This window comes from Schistocerca gregaria, chromosome 3 (genome assembly GCF_023897955.1).
Source record: "Schistocerca gregaria isolate iqSchGreg1 chromosome 3, iqSchGreg1.2, whole genome shotgun sequence".
NCBI classification, from domain to species: domain Eukaryota; kingdom Metazoa; phylum Arthropoda; class Insecta; order Orthoptera; family Acrididae; genus Schistocerca; species Schistocerca gregaria.
In genome coordinates this window covers 842,945,982-842,959,765 of record NC_064922.1, presented here as the reverse complement: position 1 = coordinate 842,959,765, position 13,784 = coordinate 842,945,982, and the positions used below count along the sequence as shown (strand labels likewise).

The 13,784-nt window shown below is 44.2% G+C and overlaps 1 protein-coding gene across 1 annotated transcript in view; it reads right to left on the bottom strand.

Annotated features, from left to right (window-relative positions):
- LOC126354734 (uncharacterized) overlaps positions 1–13,784 on the bottom strand; it is a 125,048-nt gene that overhangs the window by 86,393 nt on the left and 24,871 nt on the right. The window contains exon 2 of the mRNA XM_050004600.1: positions 12,548–12,752. Within this exon, the coding sequence (XP_049860557.1) occupies positions 12,548–12,752 (205 nt within the window). The remainder of the gene's footprint in view (positions 1–12,547; positions 12,753–13,784) is intronic.

Below are 13,784 nucleotides of genomic sequence, written 5' to 3'. Positions count from 1 at the left end.
TGAGCAATAGATTTGTAGAAGAAATTATTATTTGCTTCACACTGTGGCACATCCTCCGTAAAGTGCCAACAGCTGACCATCCGTGAGCCACAGCATTTAAATTCCCATAACTCTGAACTACCACCAGCCAACCTTCAGACCATGACAAGAAGTCAGTCTGCAAGCTGTCAGAGGGCGATACTGGCAGCCACACCAAGCCAGCAACCGACGTGCAAACCTGCCAACTTTGTGTGCTGACTGGACTATGTTACACATCCACCAACAAGAGAATCAGCCAATAAGAAAGTAGGAGTCATCCGCACGGCCAGGATTTAAGATCACATTCTGGCCACAACCAACAGTTCATCCATCTGCTGAAGACTAATTTTCATCTCCAAAGTCGCCCTGCCCACGACTTGCCAGTGTCGCTGTTCACTTTCAACATTGTGCTTCTAGGGACAGGTCCTACACAGCATGACACTTTCTCAAATCCTCATATCCCTTGCTGGATACAGACTTACGCTCAGAACCAAAGTGGGACCTATTATGCACCAGGGCAGTGACTTTACCCTTTTTTTCAGTTTCCTGCTAGGAACTGACAAATTTTGTTCTTTGGTCCTACACAGTTCGACAAGAAATTAACCTTTTGTTGAATATTCAGAATAATTTTGTTTCCTTTCTTGGTTCAAGCATCAGATTAATTTTGTTCAATGTCCTATCAAATTGTGTGTTGATAAACATGTTAGGTGACTGGAGACTTTTCATTGGCAATGAGGTAAAAGACTGAGATACTCATGTCTTCTTCCAGGAAACATTCATTTGGTGCTCTGTTTTCCATAACAAATGCAGCAGAGCCCATGTTCCTCAGGCACCCAGTTCTCATCCTGCTGCAGCAAACCAATGAGAAGCTTATGGCATGGCTGGATGCCATCAATTGGTCCGCCCCTCTCATTTGGGCCAGCTCACGATGATTAATTCATCAGCGTCAATATCCGCCAGCTGCACCTGCCCTTCTTGCCCATTGACTGGCAGGTGGAGCCCTGGGACTGTTATGTCGTGCAGTTCAAACAACTTAGTGCTCAAACAATTTTTGTGCATCTATGAGGTGACAGGTGATATACAGTGCTGTGCCTTTCTATTACCTAATGCTGGTCCATCGGTGTTTCAGCTCATCAAGCAGCTTCATCACAAAGCAAAAACCCAGAACCTCTCATCCACCACCATGGTGGCTAGCCTCACTGAACACTTCGACTCCCAGATTGATGCCACTGCAGCTCATCATAAGTTTTTTAGTCACCAGAAGCTAGCCTCAGGTACCTATCATGAATGGACTAATCATCTTCAAGGCCACTCCTTGGAGTGCAGGGTTTCTTGGTCCAATGTCAGTGCTGTCAGTCATGTGACTCCTCTCTGGTAAGGGAGGCTCTTATTCATAACATTTTCAAACTCTAAAACCCTTCACTGGATGCGTGCCTCCCTATCATCAGGACCTACAAATAATCTCTCCAGTCCTCAATGTCTATGCAAGACCCAGGGTTGATGTTTGCCTCACTTCCTGCACTGACTGGCCACCCATCCCAGTGTCAGTTTCCAAACAGTAAAAGAAGCCCCCCACTAACCATCGTCAACCTCCCCTTCCCTTCTCCTCACAGCACTCTGTTCACCAGCCCCACTGTCGCCTCTGTCGGATCAAGTGTACAGCGTGTGGTAAAATGGTACAAGGGCTGAAGTTTGTTGCTCTTCCACATCTTATGTCAGGAGACACACACCAATCAGCATGAACAGAATCCACGCTGATCAGCATGAACAGAATCCATGTCAGGACAATCTTGGCAAGGCAGATACTGCAGGCAGCTCAATGGGGTTCCGGCCACCGTGCAGATTGACATAGTGTAGGCAATCATTGTTATAAAAAATAATGGCTCTGAACACTATGGGACTTAACATCTGAGGTCATCAGTCCCTCATTGTTATCGACTTGGACATTAATGGGTAGCGGCACTCTCCCTCCATCATTTCTCCATGCTGGATAAAGAGTTTTAGCTATGTTGTGATTTCCATTGCTGGGGTCTTCACTAATATATACGGTAGGGGGCTACCTCCACCACAGCTCGCATCCTTGTGGTTGCCACCCTAGGCGTGTAACCTGCTCATACTGGACCTTTGTCACACTCTAGGACATGCTATTCATGATGCAACACTACCAGTTCTTGTATTAAGTCGGCTACCACATGCCAGTAGTTTCCTTGAGAAATTCCCCACCATTCTCTTGTCAACCGTCTTGGGGGTCAACAACTTTAAAACTTACATCACCATGATGCATCATGTGATTTCTAAATTTTGCACATCCCAAACTGTGCCTTTTGTGCTCTGGGGCATGCTCCACAAGGAACTCCAGCACCTGCAAGAGGACTGTGTCCTTTCACCTGTTCCTAACAGTAGATAGGCAACACCCACTGTCCTAGCAGAAAACGGAATGGAGCATCCTGTGTCTGCTATGATTGTAAGGTTGCCATCCATAACCATGGGTTTGTGGACTCACACCCTATACCAACGGTGGATGACATTAAGGCACACTTTGCAGGAAGCAAGATGTTTCTGAAGGGCGATCTTAAGGAGGTGAATCTCCAACTCCCCCTCAATGACACATCTAAGAAACTGTTGGTGATTAATACCCCTTTTGGCCTTTGTTGTTACAACTGCTTACCATTTGGCATTGCATGTGTGCTGGTTATTTTTCAGTGGTATCTGCAACAACTGATTTGCCCAATCCCCAGCATAGCTAATTACCTCAATGACATCTTGGGTGCAGGTTGTTCCAGAACGTAAAATTGCACTGTAACCTTGATAAATGTGAATTCTTTGTCCAGCATACTGAATATTTATGCTATATCTTTAGTGCCTTAGGCATCCACATCATGCCCACCTATGTCAAAGCGATCCAGAAGTTGTTGATTCCCTGGAATGCAATGCAAATGAAGTCAGTTTTGGGGAAGATCAATTACTATTGTACTTTTACACGGCATGCATCAACTACTCAGAAAGAATGTCCCACGGAGGTGGCCAGACCAATGCAACAGGGCTTTCCATACCTTGAACAGGGTTGCCACAAGTTTCCCTAAGTGAAATTCCCTGATATTTCCCTGATTTCCAGACACATTTTACCATTTTTCAAATTTTGAGATATCAAGGGGAAGTTAAGATGTAAGTTGACAATCTCCCTTTGCAACTATGGTACAAGAAACAATAGTGCAAACAAGGAAATATCTAAAAAAAAATGGCATTTCCTGAAGTGAGCCAAAAATCTTAAGTACTAATATCAACATCTTTCATAATGATCTGATTTTAGATGGAGAAAGCAGGCCAAATGGTATATGTGTTTCATTAAGACCTCTGATGTTATTTCATATCAATAAAACAAAACACATTTGCTGACAAAAATACGCACTTCCTTGGAATCACAAGACAGATTTAAAATACCTTCATTGATTTCAGAAACAACCTCACAAAAATGTAGGTCTCTTGAAAGGAGTGTATAAGGCGGGAAAGAATTGTGAAAATCGAAACTGTAGGTGACCACTGTGTTATATCTATTATTCTACAGGTATTTTGTGATTTTTCTTTTGCGAAATATATGAGTACATAGCATACAAACTCCCAGCAACTGACACAATTTTCTTTTTCTTATCGCCCATATTCTCTAATAAACTCTTTTGAATTGCCAATATGTCCTAGAACAAATAAAATGTCTTTAAAACACCACACTGCACAATGTACTTGTGGTGAGACAGTAGCAATTCCTGAAATCCTTCGCCCATGGCCTGCTGAGGAGCATCGCAATCCTGGGTCCATGAATAAATCATGAAAATCCACTGCATTACGCCACACACAAACAGACCCGGCCTGTGGGCAGATTGGTCAGACTAGATCCATTGAGCAGGGCCTGCCCATTAGTGGAAGCCAAATGGCTTCAGATCAGCAGGCCCGATGAATTACACATACACATACTCACAAAAACAGTCTGCGATTTTGGCCCATCGCGGAAATCCACTCATGTGGCCAGCTATTCATAAGCTACAGACAACATGTTGATGAAATGAGATCACAGTGATCAATCCATGCAACAGATAACTTGTTCAAATACTCTGAGAATGAATAATAATGAGGATAGGTAGCAACTCATCAGAAAGATGACTGCTGAGCTGCAGACAGGCATGTAGAAAAGGCAATCACACTCCCATAACTAAATTTTCAGACATAACTTTCGTCATAAAACAAGAACATACACACATTCACACAATCACTCAGACACAACTCAAGCACACATGACCACCGTCTCTGGCCACTGTGTCTATAATCTTTGTGAATCAGATCCCAACAAATTACTCCTCATGCCTCCCTGCCTCTCATCAGCAGCTGCTAGGCTAGTGGCAAGAAGTGGTGGCAGCACTGACTGCAAGCTGAGGGGAGTGGTAGGAAGGAAAGAAGCAGTAGTAATGGGGGAGTAGGGAAGCAGGGCACGTACTCAGCTGCACCCAGCCAACGACAGCGCATGACCTCAGTAAATAAAACATTTCATCTACTGAGACATAAACAAGCTTTCTCCAGTTGTTTTTCCAAATTTCCCTGATATTTCTCTGATTTCCCTCGCATGTTTCAAATTCCATGATATTCCCTGATTTCTAGAACCTGTGGAAACCCTGTTGAAGTACACCCTCCTGAAACTGATGTGTCTTGTCGCCTACGACCCTTCCAAGCTGTTGATCCTGGCAACAGATGCATCTGATTATAGGATGTGGTCAGTGCTTTCTCATATCATCAAATGACGTATAATGTCCTATCTCAACCACACCCAGAAGAACTATAGCCAAATGGAGAAAAAAGACCTGGCAATAATCTTTGGCATCAAGGGGCTTCACGACTACATGTATGGCTGCTTACTGTTAACAAACCACTCCTCCCTCTTTTTTTGGTTTCAACAGCAGTACCTACAGCAAAGGCTCGGAACCTACAGCAATGTCTCTTCTTGTGTAGTTATTTCTATGATATACAATTCAGATTTTCAGCTCGACACACTAACACAGATTTTTTCCCCATCTGATCATGGGTGTAGATCCTGCATTGAATGCTGACCCTGGCAGCAGAAGAGCCTGTCACTACCTTGCCCTCAGATACCACCCTTGTGAGGCAGCACATAGTTCAAGATCCAGTTCTCAGTAAACTCCTGAGGTGTGCTCTTAACAGGGGCCACAAATCCAAGGCAATTGCACACTGCCGACCTCCAGGCTCTTTGGAACAGACACCATGAGCTCTCCATTCTCCAGAGAGTCTTGCTGATCCAAGTGGACAATGACCAAACAGATGTGGTCATCCCCAGCTCCCTTCAGCAGAGGGCTCTTGAGCCCCTACACCTCACCAAACAGCTGGCCTGACATCATATCTATTGGAGAGCGATGGATGTAGCCATGTCTACCATGGTCTCAGCTTGCACAGCCTTCCAAAAGTCAACAGGCCTTCCTAGCACGCAGATATTCTCCTTTGTCCTACATCATACACCCTGTGGTCCAGGATACACTTCAATTTTGCTGGGCCCTCCATACGTTTGTCCTGGTTGATAGTAGTCAACACTGGTTCCGGCTTTCATTTTGTTTTCCGCATTTCATCTCCACTATCCAAGCACTGGCATGAATTTTTTCGTTGGAAGATTCCCCAAATGCATTTTGACCAACAATGGCCCATGATTTATATCTGTAGAATTCAGAAAGCTTTGCACACTAATGGAATCTCCTTGATACATGCAGCTCCTTCCCATCAGGCATCTAATGGCTTTGCCAAATTTTTTATTCAGACTTTAAAAAACTCAGGTGGTCAAACTCCTTCAACACTACTCTGTTACAGATGTCTCATCCTTATTCTTATCTTCCTTCCTACCAGGGTCAACCCCATGAGGGGCTGTCTTCTACAGAATGCCTACACAGTCACCTTCTTTGGTCCCAGTTGTCAATCACACATACTGTGCTTCCAACAACTCCCCACTCCCACCCTCAGTGCCACCATTGTGCTACCCAGTATCCTGTGTCTTAGCCAACATGTACATCAGGGGTAGGCTGAGACTGATCCCCCCGCCACCATTCAGTGCCTCCTACCCCATGTTATAATGGAGATTGAGTGTGCTGATGGGTCCAGACAATGGCAGCATGTTAGCCAGCTTTGTCAGAAAAGATGTGCTGCACCACCAAGTAACAATCTATATCCAGTATGTGTTCCAGAGCTTCCTTTTCCATCTGCTGCCAGTGACCTGGCACCATCTTGGGAGGAGGCATACCAACAGGTACCATAGCACCATCAAGCCCTACCGATGGATGTCAAACTGCAACCGGACTCTTCCTCTCTGGCCTCATTGAGGTCTCTGATGCCTGCCTCTTACTTGATACCTCCATCCTGGGTGTGGGATGAATACTGTGACGTGAACGCCAAAAAGTGCCAACCATTCACAAGCCGCAGTATTTAAACTCCACACTACTAGCAGCCGACTTTTGGATTACAACAAGAATTCAGCTGGCAGGATGCCACAAGGCAATACTAGTGGCCATATCAAGCCAACAATCGACATGCACACCAGCCAGCGGCACACACAGATCACACTACATTACACATCCATCAACAAGGGAACCAGCCAATAAGAAAGAATTAGTCATCCACACAGCCAGGATTTAAGATTGTGCTCTGGTCACCACTGAAGATTGATGTTCATCCCCATCCCTGCAGTTGCTGGCACTGCTACTGCCACTCACTGCTGTCGCCATCCACCTTTGATGTCATGCTTCTCGGGATGGGTCCTGCTCAATTTGACACTTTCAGACTTGGAGAAGTATTCAGGAGTGGTTACTGAACTTCGATAAATCTTCATATCCCATGCTGGACATGGACTTTAGCTCAGAATCAAGGCAGGGGAATGATTTTTCCTGCTCCCTCCCCTCCCCCCCTCTCCTGACCCTCATGTGTTGTTTGAGTTTCCTGCTAGTAAATGACAAAGTTTGTTTTTCAGACCTAGACACTTCAAGATGAAGTTAACCTTTTGATGAACAGTCAGAAGAACTTTGTTTCCTTTTTTGATTTAAGCATCAATCAGTTTCTTTTGAAGTCCTTTCAACAGTGTGTTAATAAACATCTTAAGTGGCAGTGGTTCCAGTTCTCAATTTTCGGGAGACTTTTCACTTCGTATGTTTAGTTTAAAGACATATACACTATAAACTTGTTAAATCCATAAAATATAACTTGTAAGGTCAAACAAGAAAGGTAAGAGGCTCAAAATCTCAACTGCATAAAATGGAACAAATGCTACAGCACTGACAGTAATATAAATGATACCTAAGAAAACAAAATAATGCAAAAAATGTGACAAAACACTTCAGAATAAATGGACAGTAAAGTTAGTCAAAATTCTTTGTTGAAGGATATGCATGTGTTACACAAAAGCAAGCATTCAGCACATTACTAATCTCAGATTTGCACTTCAGAGGTTTTTTTACACTGATGATTCCCACCACTTAGTCTAGAGTTCTAAGAAACTTATCCTTCACTCTGACGGCAGTGATGTTATAAGAACTTCCCATTCATTGGCCTTGTGCAATACCACTAAAATACAGTGAATACAATGCAAGACTAGCCACTTAACACCGTTTGCATTGAAACATTCTGTAAGTAGTAGAATGAGATTTTCACTCTGCGAATTGGCGCTGATATAAAATTTCTACATCTACATCTACATCTACATGACTACTCTGCAATTCACATTTAAGTGCTTGGCAGAGGGTTCATCGAACCACAATCGTACTATCTCTCTACTATTCCACTCCCGAACAGCGAGCGGGAAAAACGAACACCTAAACCTTTCTGTTCGAGCTCTGATTTCTCTTAGTTTATTTTGATGATCATTCCTACCTATGTAGGTTGGGCTCAACAAAATATTTTCGCATTCGGAAGAGAAAGTTGGTGACTGAAATTTCATAAAAAGATCTCGCCGCGACGAAAAACGTCTATGCTGTAATGACTTCCATCCCAACTCGTGTATCATATCTGCCACACTCTCTCCCCTATAACGCGATAATACAAAACGAGCTGCCCTTTTTTGCACCCTTTCGATGTCCTCCGTCAATCCCACCTGGTAAGGATCCCACACCGCGCAGCAATATTCTAACAGAGGACGAACGAGTGTAGTGTAAGCTGTCTCTTTAGTGGACTTGTTGCATCTTCTAAGTGTCCTGCCAATGAAACGCAACCTTTGGCTCGCCTTCCCGACAATATTATCTATGTGGTCCTTCCAACTGAAGTTGTTCGTAATTTTAACACCCAGGTACTTAGTTGAATTGACAGCATTGAGAATTGTACTATTTATCGAGTAATCGAATTCCAACGGATTTCTTTTGGAACTCATGTGGATCATCTCACACTTTTCGTTATTTAGCGTCAACTGCCACCTGACACACCATACAGCAATCTTTTCTAAATCGCTTTGCAGCTGATACTGGTCTTCGGATGACCTTACTAGACGGTGAATTACAGCATCATCTGCGAACAGTCTAAGAGAACTGCTCAGATTGTCACCCAGGTCATTTATATAGATCAGGAACAGTAGAGGTCCCAGGACGCTTCCCTGGGGAACACCTGATATCACTTCAGTTTTACTCGATGATTTGCCATCTATTACTATGAACTGCGACCTTCCTGACAGGAAATCACGAATCCAGTCACACAACTGAGACGATACCCCATAGCTCTGCAGCTTGATTAGAAGTTGCTTGTGAGGAATGGTGTCAAAAGCTTTCCGGAAATCTAGAAATACGGAATCAACTTGAGATCCCCTGTCGATAGCGGCCATTACTTCGTGCGAATAAAGAGCTAGCTGCGTTGCACAAGAGCGATGTTTTCTGAAGCCATGCTGATTACGTGTCAATAGATCGTTCCCTTCGAGGTGATTCATAATGTTTGAATACAGTATATGCTCCAAAACCCTACTGCAAACCGACGTCAATGATATAGGTAGTTAATGGATTACTCCTACTACCCTTCTTGAACACTGGTGCGGCCTGCGCAATTTTCCAATCTGTAGGTACAGATCTATCGGTGAGCGAGCGGTTGTATATGAGTGCTAAGTAGGGAGCTATAGTATCAGCGTAATCTGAAAGGAACCTAATCGGTATACAATCTGGACCTGAAGACTTGCCCGTATCAAGCGATTTGAGTTGCTTCGCAACCCCTAAGGTATCTACTTCTAAGAAACTCATGCTAGCAGATGTTCGTGTTTCAAATTCTGGAATATTCCATTCGTCTTCCCTGGTGAAGGAATTTCGGAAAACTGCGTTCAATAACTCCGCTTTAGCGGCACAGTCGTCGATAACAGTAGCATCGGCACTGCGCAGCGAAGGTATTGACTGCGTCTTGCCGCTTGTGTACTTTACATACGACCAGAATTTCTTCGGATTTTCTACCAAATTTCGAGACAATGTTTCGTTGTGGAACCTATTAAAGGCATCTCGCATTGAAGTACGTGCCAAATTTCGCGCGTCTGTAAATTTTAGCCCATCTTCAGGATTTCGCGTTCTTCTGAACTTCGCATGCTTTTTCCGTTGCCTCTGCAACAGCGTTCGGACCTTTTTTGTGTACCACGGGGGATCTGTTCCATCTGTTACCAATTTATGAGGTATGAATCTCTCAATTGCTGTTGCTACTATATCTTTGAATTTGAGCCACATCTCGTCTACATTCGCATAGTCAGTTCGGAAGGAATGGAAATTGTCTTTTAGGAAGGCTTCTAGTGGCACTTTATCCGCTTTTTTAAATAAAATTATTTTGCGTTTGTTTCTGATGGATTTGGAAGAAATGGTATTGAGCCTAGCTACAATGACCTTGTGATCACTAATCCCTCTATCAGTCATGATGCTCTCTATCAGCTCTGGATTGTTTGTGCCCAAGAGGTCAAGTGTGTTTTCGCAACCATTTACAATTCGCGTGGGTTCGTGGACTAGCTGCTCGAAATAATTTTCAGAGAATGCATTTAGGACAATCTCGGAAGACGTTTTCTGCCTACCACCGGTTTTGAACAAGTATTTTTGCCAACATACCGAGGGTAGGTTGAAGTCCCCACTAACTATAACCGTATGAGTGGGGTATTTATTTGTTACGAGACTCAAACTTTCTCTGAACTGTTCCGCAACTGTATCATCGGAGTCTGGGGGTCAGTAGAAGGAGCCAATTATTAACTTAATTCGGCTGTTAAGTATAACCTCCACCCACACCAATTCGCACAGAGAATCTACTTCGACTTCACTACAAGATAAACCACTACTGACAGACACAAACACTCCACCACCAATTCTGCCTAATCTATCTTTCCTGAACACCGTCTGAGACTTCGTAAAAATTTCCGCAGAACTTATTTCAGGCTTTAGCCAGCTTTCTGTACCTATAACGATATCAGCTTCTGTGCTTTCTATTAGCGCTTGAAGCTCAGGGACTTTTCCAGCGCAACTACAACAATTTACAACTATAATTCCGACTATTCCTTGATCCAAGCACGTCCTGTAATTGCCAAGCACCCTTTGACATTGCAGCCCATCCCGCATTTTCCCGAGGCCTTCTAACCTAAAAAACCGCCCAGTCCATGCCACACAGCCTCCGCTACCCGTGTAGCCGCCAGCTGAGTGTAGTGAACTCCTGACCTATTCAGCGGAACCCGAAACCCCACCACCCTATGGCGCAAGTCAAGGAATCTGCAGCCAATACGGTCGCAAAACCGTCTGAGCCTCTGATTCAGAACCTCCACCCGGCTCTGCACCAAAGGTCCGCAGTCGTTTCTGTAAACGATGCTGCAGATGGTGAGCTCTGCCTTCATCTCGTAAGCAAGACCGGCAGCCTTCACCAAATCAGATAGCCGCTGGAATCCAGAGAGAATTTCCTCAGATCCAAAGCGACACACGTCATTAGTGCCGACATGTGCCACCACCTGCAGCTGGCTGCACCCTGTGCTCTTCATGGCATCCGGAAGGACCCTTTCCACGTCAGGAATGACTCCTCCCGGAATGCACACGGAGTGCACACTGGATTTCTTCCCCTCCTTAGCCGCCGTATCCCTAAGGGGCCCCATTACGCGCCTAACATTGGAGCTCCCAACTACCAGTAAGCCCACCCTCTGCGATTGCCCGGACCTTGAAGGCTGAGAATGATCCTCTGAAACAGGACAGGCAGCTGCATCTGGCTCAGCCAGAGACAGTGCCTGAAACCGGTTTGTCAGACGCACCAGGGAGGCTTTCTGATCAGCCTCCGGGGACGCCTTTCGCTGCCTGCCACGCCTTGGAACGACCTCCCAATCAACCACAGGCGAGGGCTTAGCCCCACTGCGGGCAGCAACCGGAGCAACCACAGCGGCAGACCGATCTGGGGACAGACGGGACGAGGTTGACATCCCCGGGATACCCGAGTCCGGCTTCCCACAGTGGTGCCCATTGGCGACAGCCTCAAGCTGCGCGACCGAAGTCAGCGCCGATTGCAGCTGTGAGCGAAGGGATGCCAAGTCAGCCCTCATCCGAACACAGCAATCGCTATCCCTGTCCATTCTAATCGATGTTTAACAACAGTTACCGAAACACGAGTCCGTGCCTAGATAACGCAAGCGGAACACGAAAAGAATGTATCAACTAACCTGTACAAATGCCTAACGACTGCGCTACAATCTGCTGAATTTACGATTACAGTAACTAAAACTCGAAATTGCACCTCCTATACGAAACTCACACGCAATTTAAATAAGAATCTACGAAGTAAACACTAAAGCGCGATGCTACAACTGACCTATACTATACTATACTATAATTTATAATTTCCTGGCAGATTAAAACTGTGTGCCGGACCGAGACTTGAGCTCGGGACCTTTGCCTTTCGCAGGCAACTACTCTACCAACTGAGCTACCCAAGCACGACTCACGCCCCGTATTCGCAGCTTCACTTCTGCCAGTACTTCGTCTCCTACCTTCCAAACTTTACAGAAGCTCTCCTGCATACCTTGCAGAAGTAGCACTCCTGAAAGAAAGGATATTGCGGAGACATGGCTTAGCCACAGCCTTTGGGATGTTTCCAGAATGAGATATTCACTCTGCAGCAGAGTGGGCGGTGATATGAAACTTCCTGGAAGATTAAAACTGTGTGCCAGACCGAGACTCAAACTCGGGACCTTTACCTTTCGCGGGCAAATGCTCTACCAACTGAGCTACCCAAGCACGGCTCATGCCCTGTCGTCACAGCTTCACTTCTGCCAGTACCTCGTCTCCTACCTTCCAAACATTACAGAAGCTCTCCTGCATACTACACAGTTTTAATCTGCCAGGAAGTTTCATTTTGTAAGTAGTAGTTTCTCTCCATTCAATACACTTCCTTGAGAATAATACTTGACAATAAAATTTTGAAGCAAAATACAGTTCCTTGCAGAAAATCTCTATGAAGTTAAGTATTACCAATGATTCAGACACAGTAAATATGTTTTCTGATTGGCTCATTTTAAATACCAGCTTACCTGGGTGGTCAGGGCTTTCAAGTGGTATTGCTGTATTTTCTGCCAACATATGAGTTCCCGCTTTTACAACATTTTCAGGAGCTACAGTCACAGCACTTTGTGTTGGCTGAGAGAAAATACCAGGAGAGCCAACTGCATCTTTTGGAGCCGTTTTTGGTCCACATACTCCCCAATGCTTTAAGTTAGCTGGCTCACTTGCCAAGTTCTGTGAATAATGTAGTAAATTGGGAAGTGAGAAATACATAATAAAAACAAATGAGATAATTTGATCATAATCAATAAAGAAAATTATAATTATTTTCATTCTTTTTAATAAGTCTACATTATGTACTGATAGTCTGATATTCTTTCCTTAGACTGTAACATGGAAATACAGCTAGACACAACTGAGACAGGCCATACCAAATACATCCAGGATGATCAAATACATCAAGGTGTGATTTCTGCTAAGTTATAGTAGACTAAACTAAACTCCGTGTAAACAGGCCTCGTAAGGCCTAATGGTACCAACCTACCACCATGTCACCATCAGCACATATGTATCACTGGGTGAGGATATGGAGGGACATGTGGTCAGCACACCGCTCTCCCAGTCATTGGCAGGTTTCATGACTGGAGCTGCTAATTCTCAATCAAGCATCTCCTCAATTGGCCTCACAAGGGCTAAGTACACCCCACTTGAAAAAAGTGCTCGGCAGTCATGGATGATAACCCATCCAGATTCTAGTGCAACTGACAGTATTTAACTTCAGTGATATGACAGGAACTGGTGTTACCAGTAGGACAAGACAATTGGAAAGTTATAGTAGACAATGAGGCAAATTGATCTGTCAACACACAGTGCAGACTTTTCAAGAACAGCAATGTTGGTCTTTGTTTTATTGATGAGAACAGTATGTTGAAAGGTATCTTGATCATACCTAGCTCTTATGATATGTCTTTCAAAACATGCTTTTAAAAAATTCACAACACTGTGAGTGTGAAGACTAAAATACATAAATGAAACACAACAGAAATTGCTGAGAGAAATGCAACTAACATTTTTGCACACAATCAACATGTCACTATGAGGCTACTTGAATGTAAGTGTGGGATCAATCAAAATGAGTACTGCTTTCTGGGTAAGTGCTAAAGTTCAACACATTTCATTTTTCTCACATTTTGCTCCAACAACAGCTCTGACTGTCAGAGTCAGTTATAGTTCTCCAAATTATGTTTACAAAAACCTTGAGGTGAT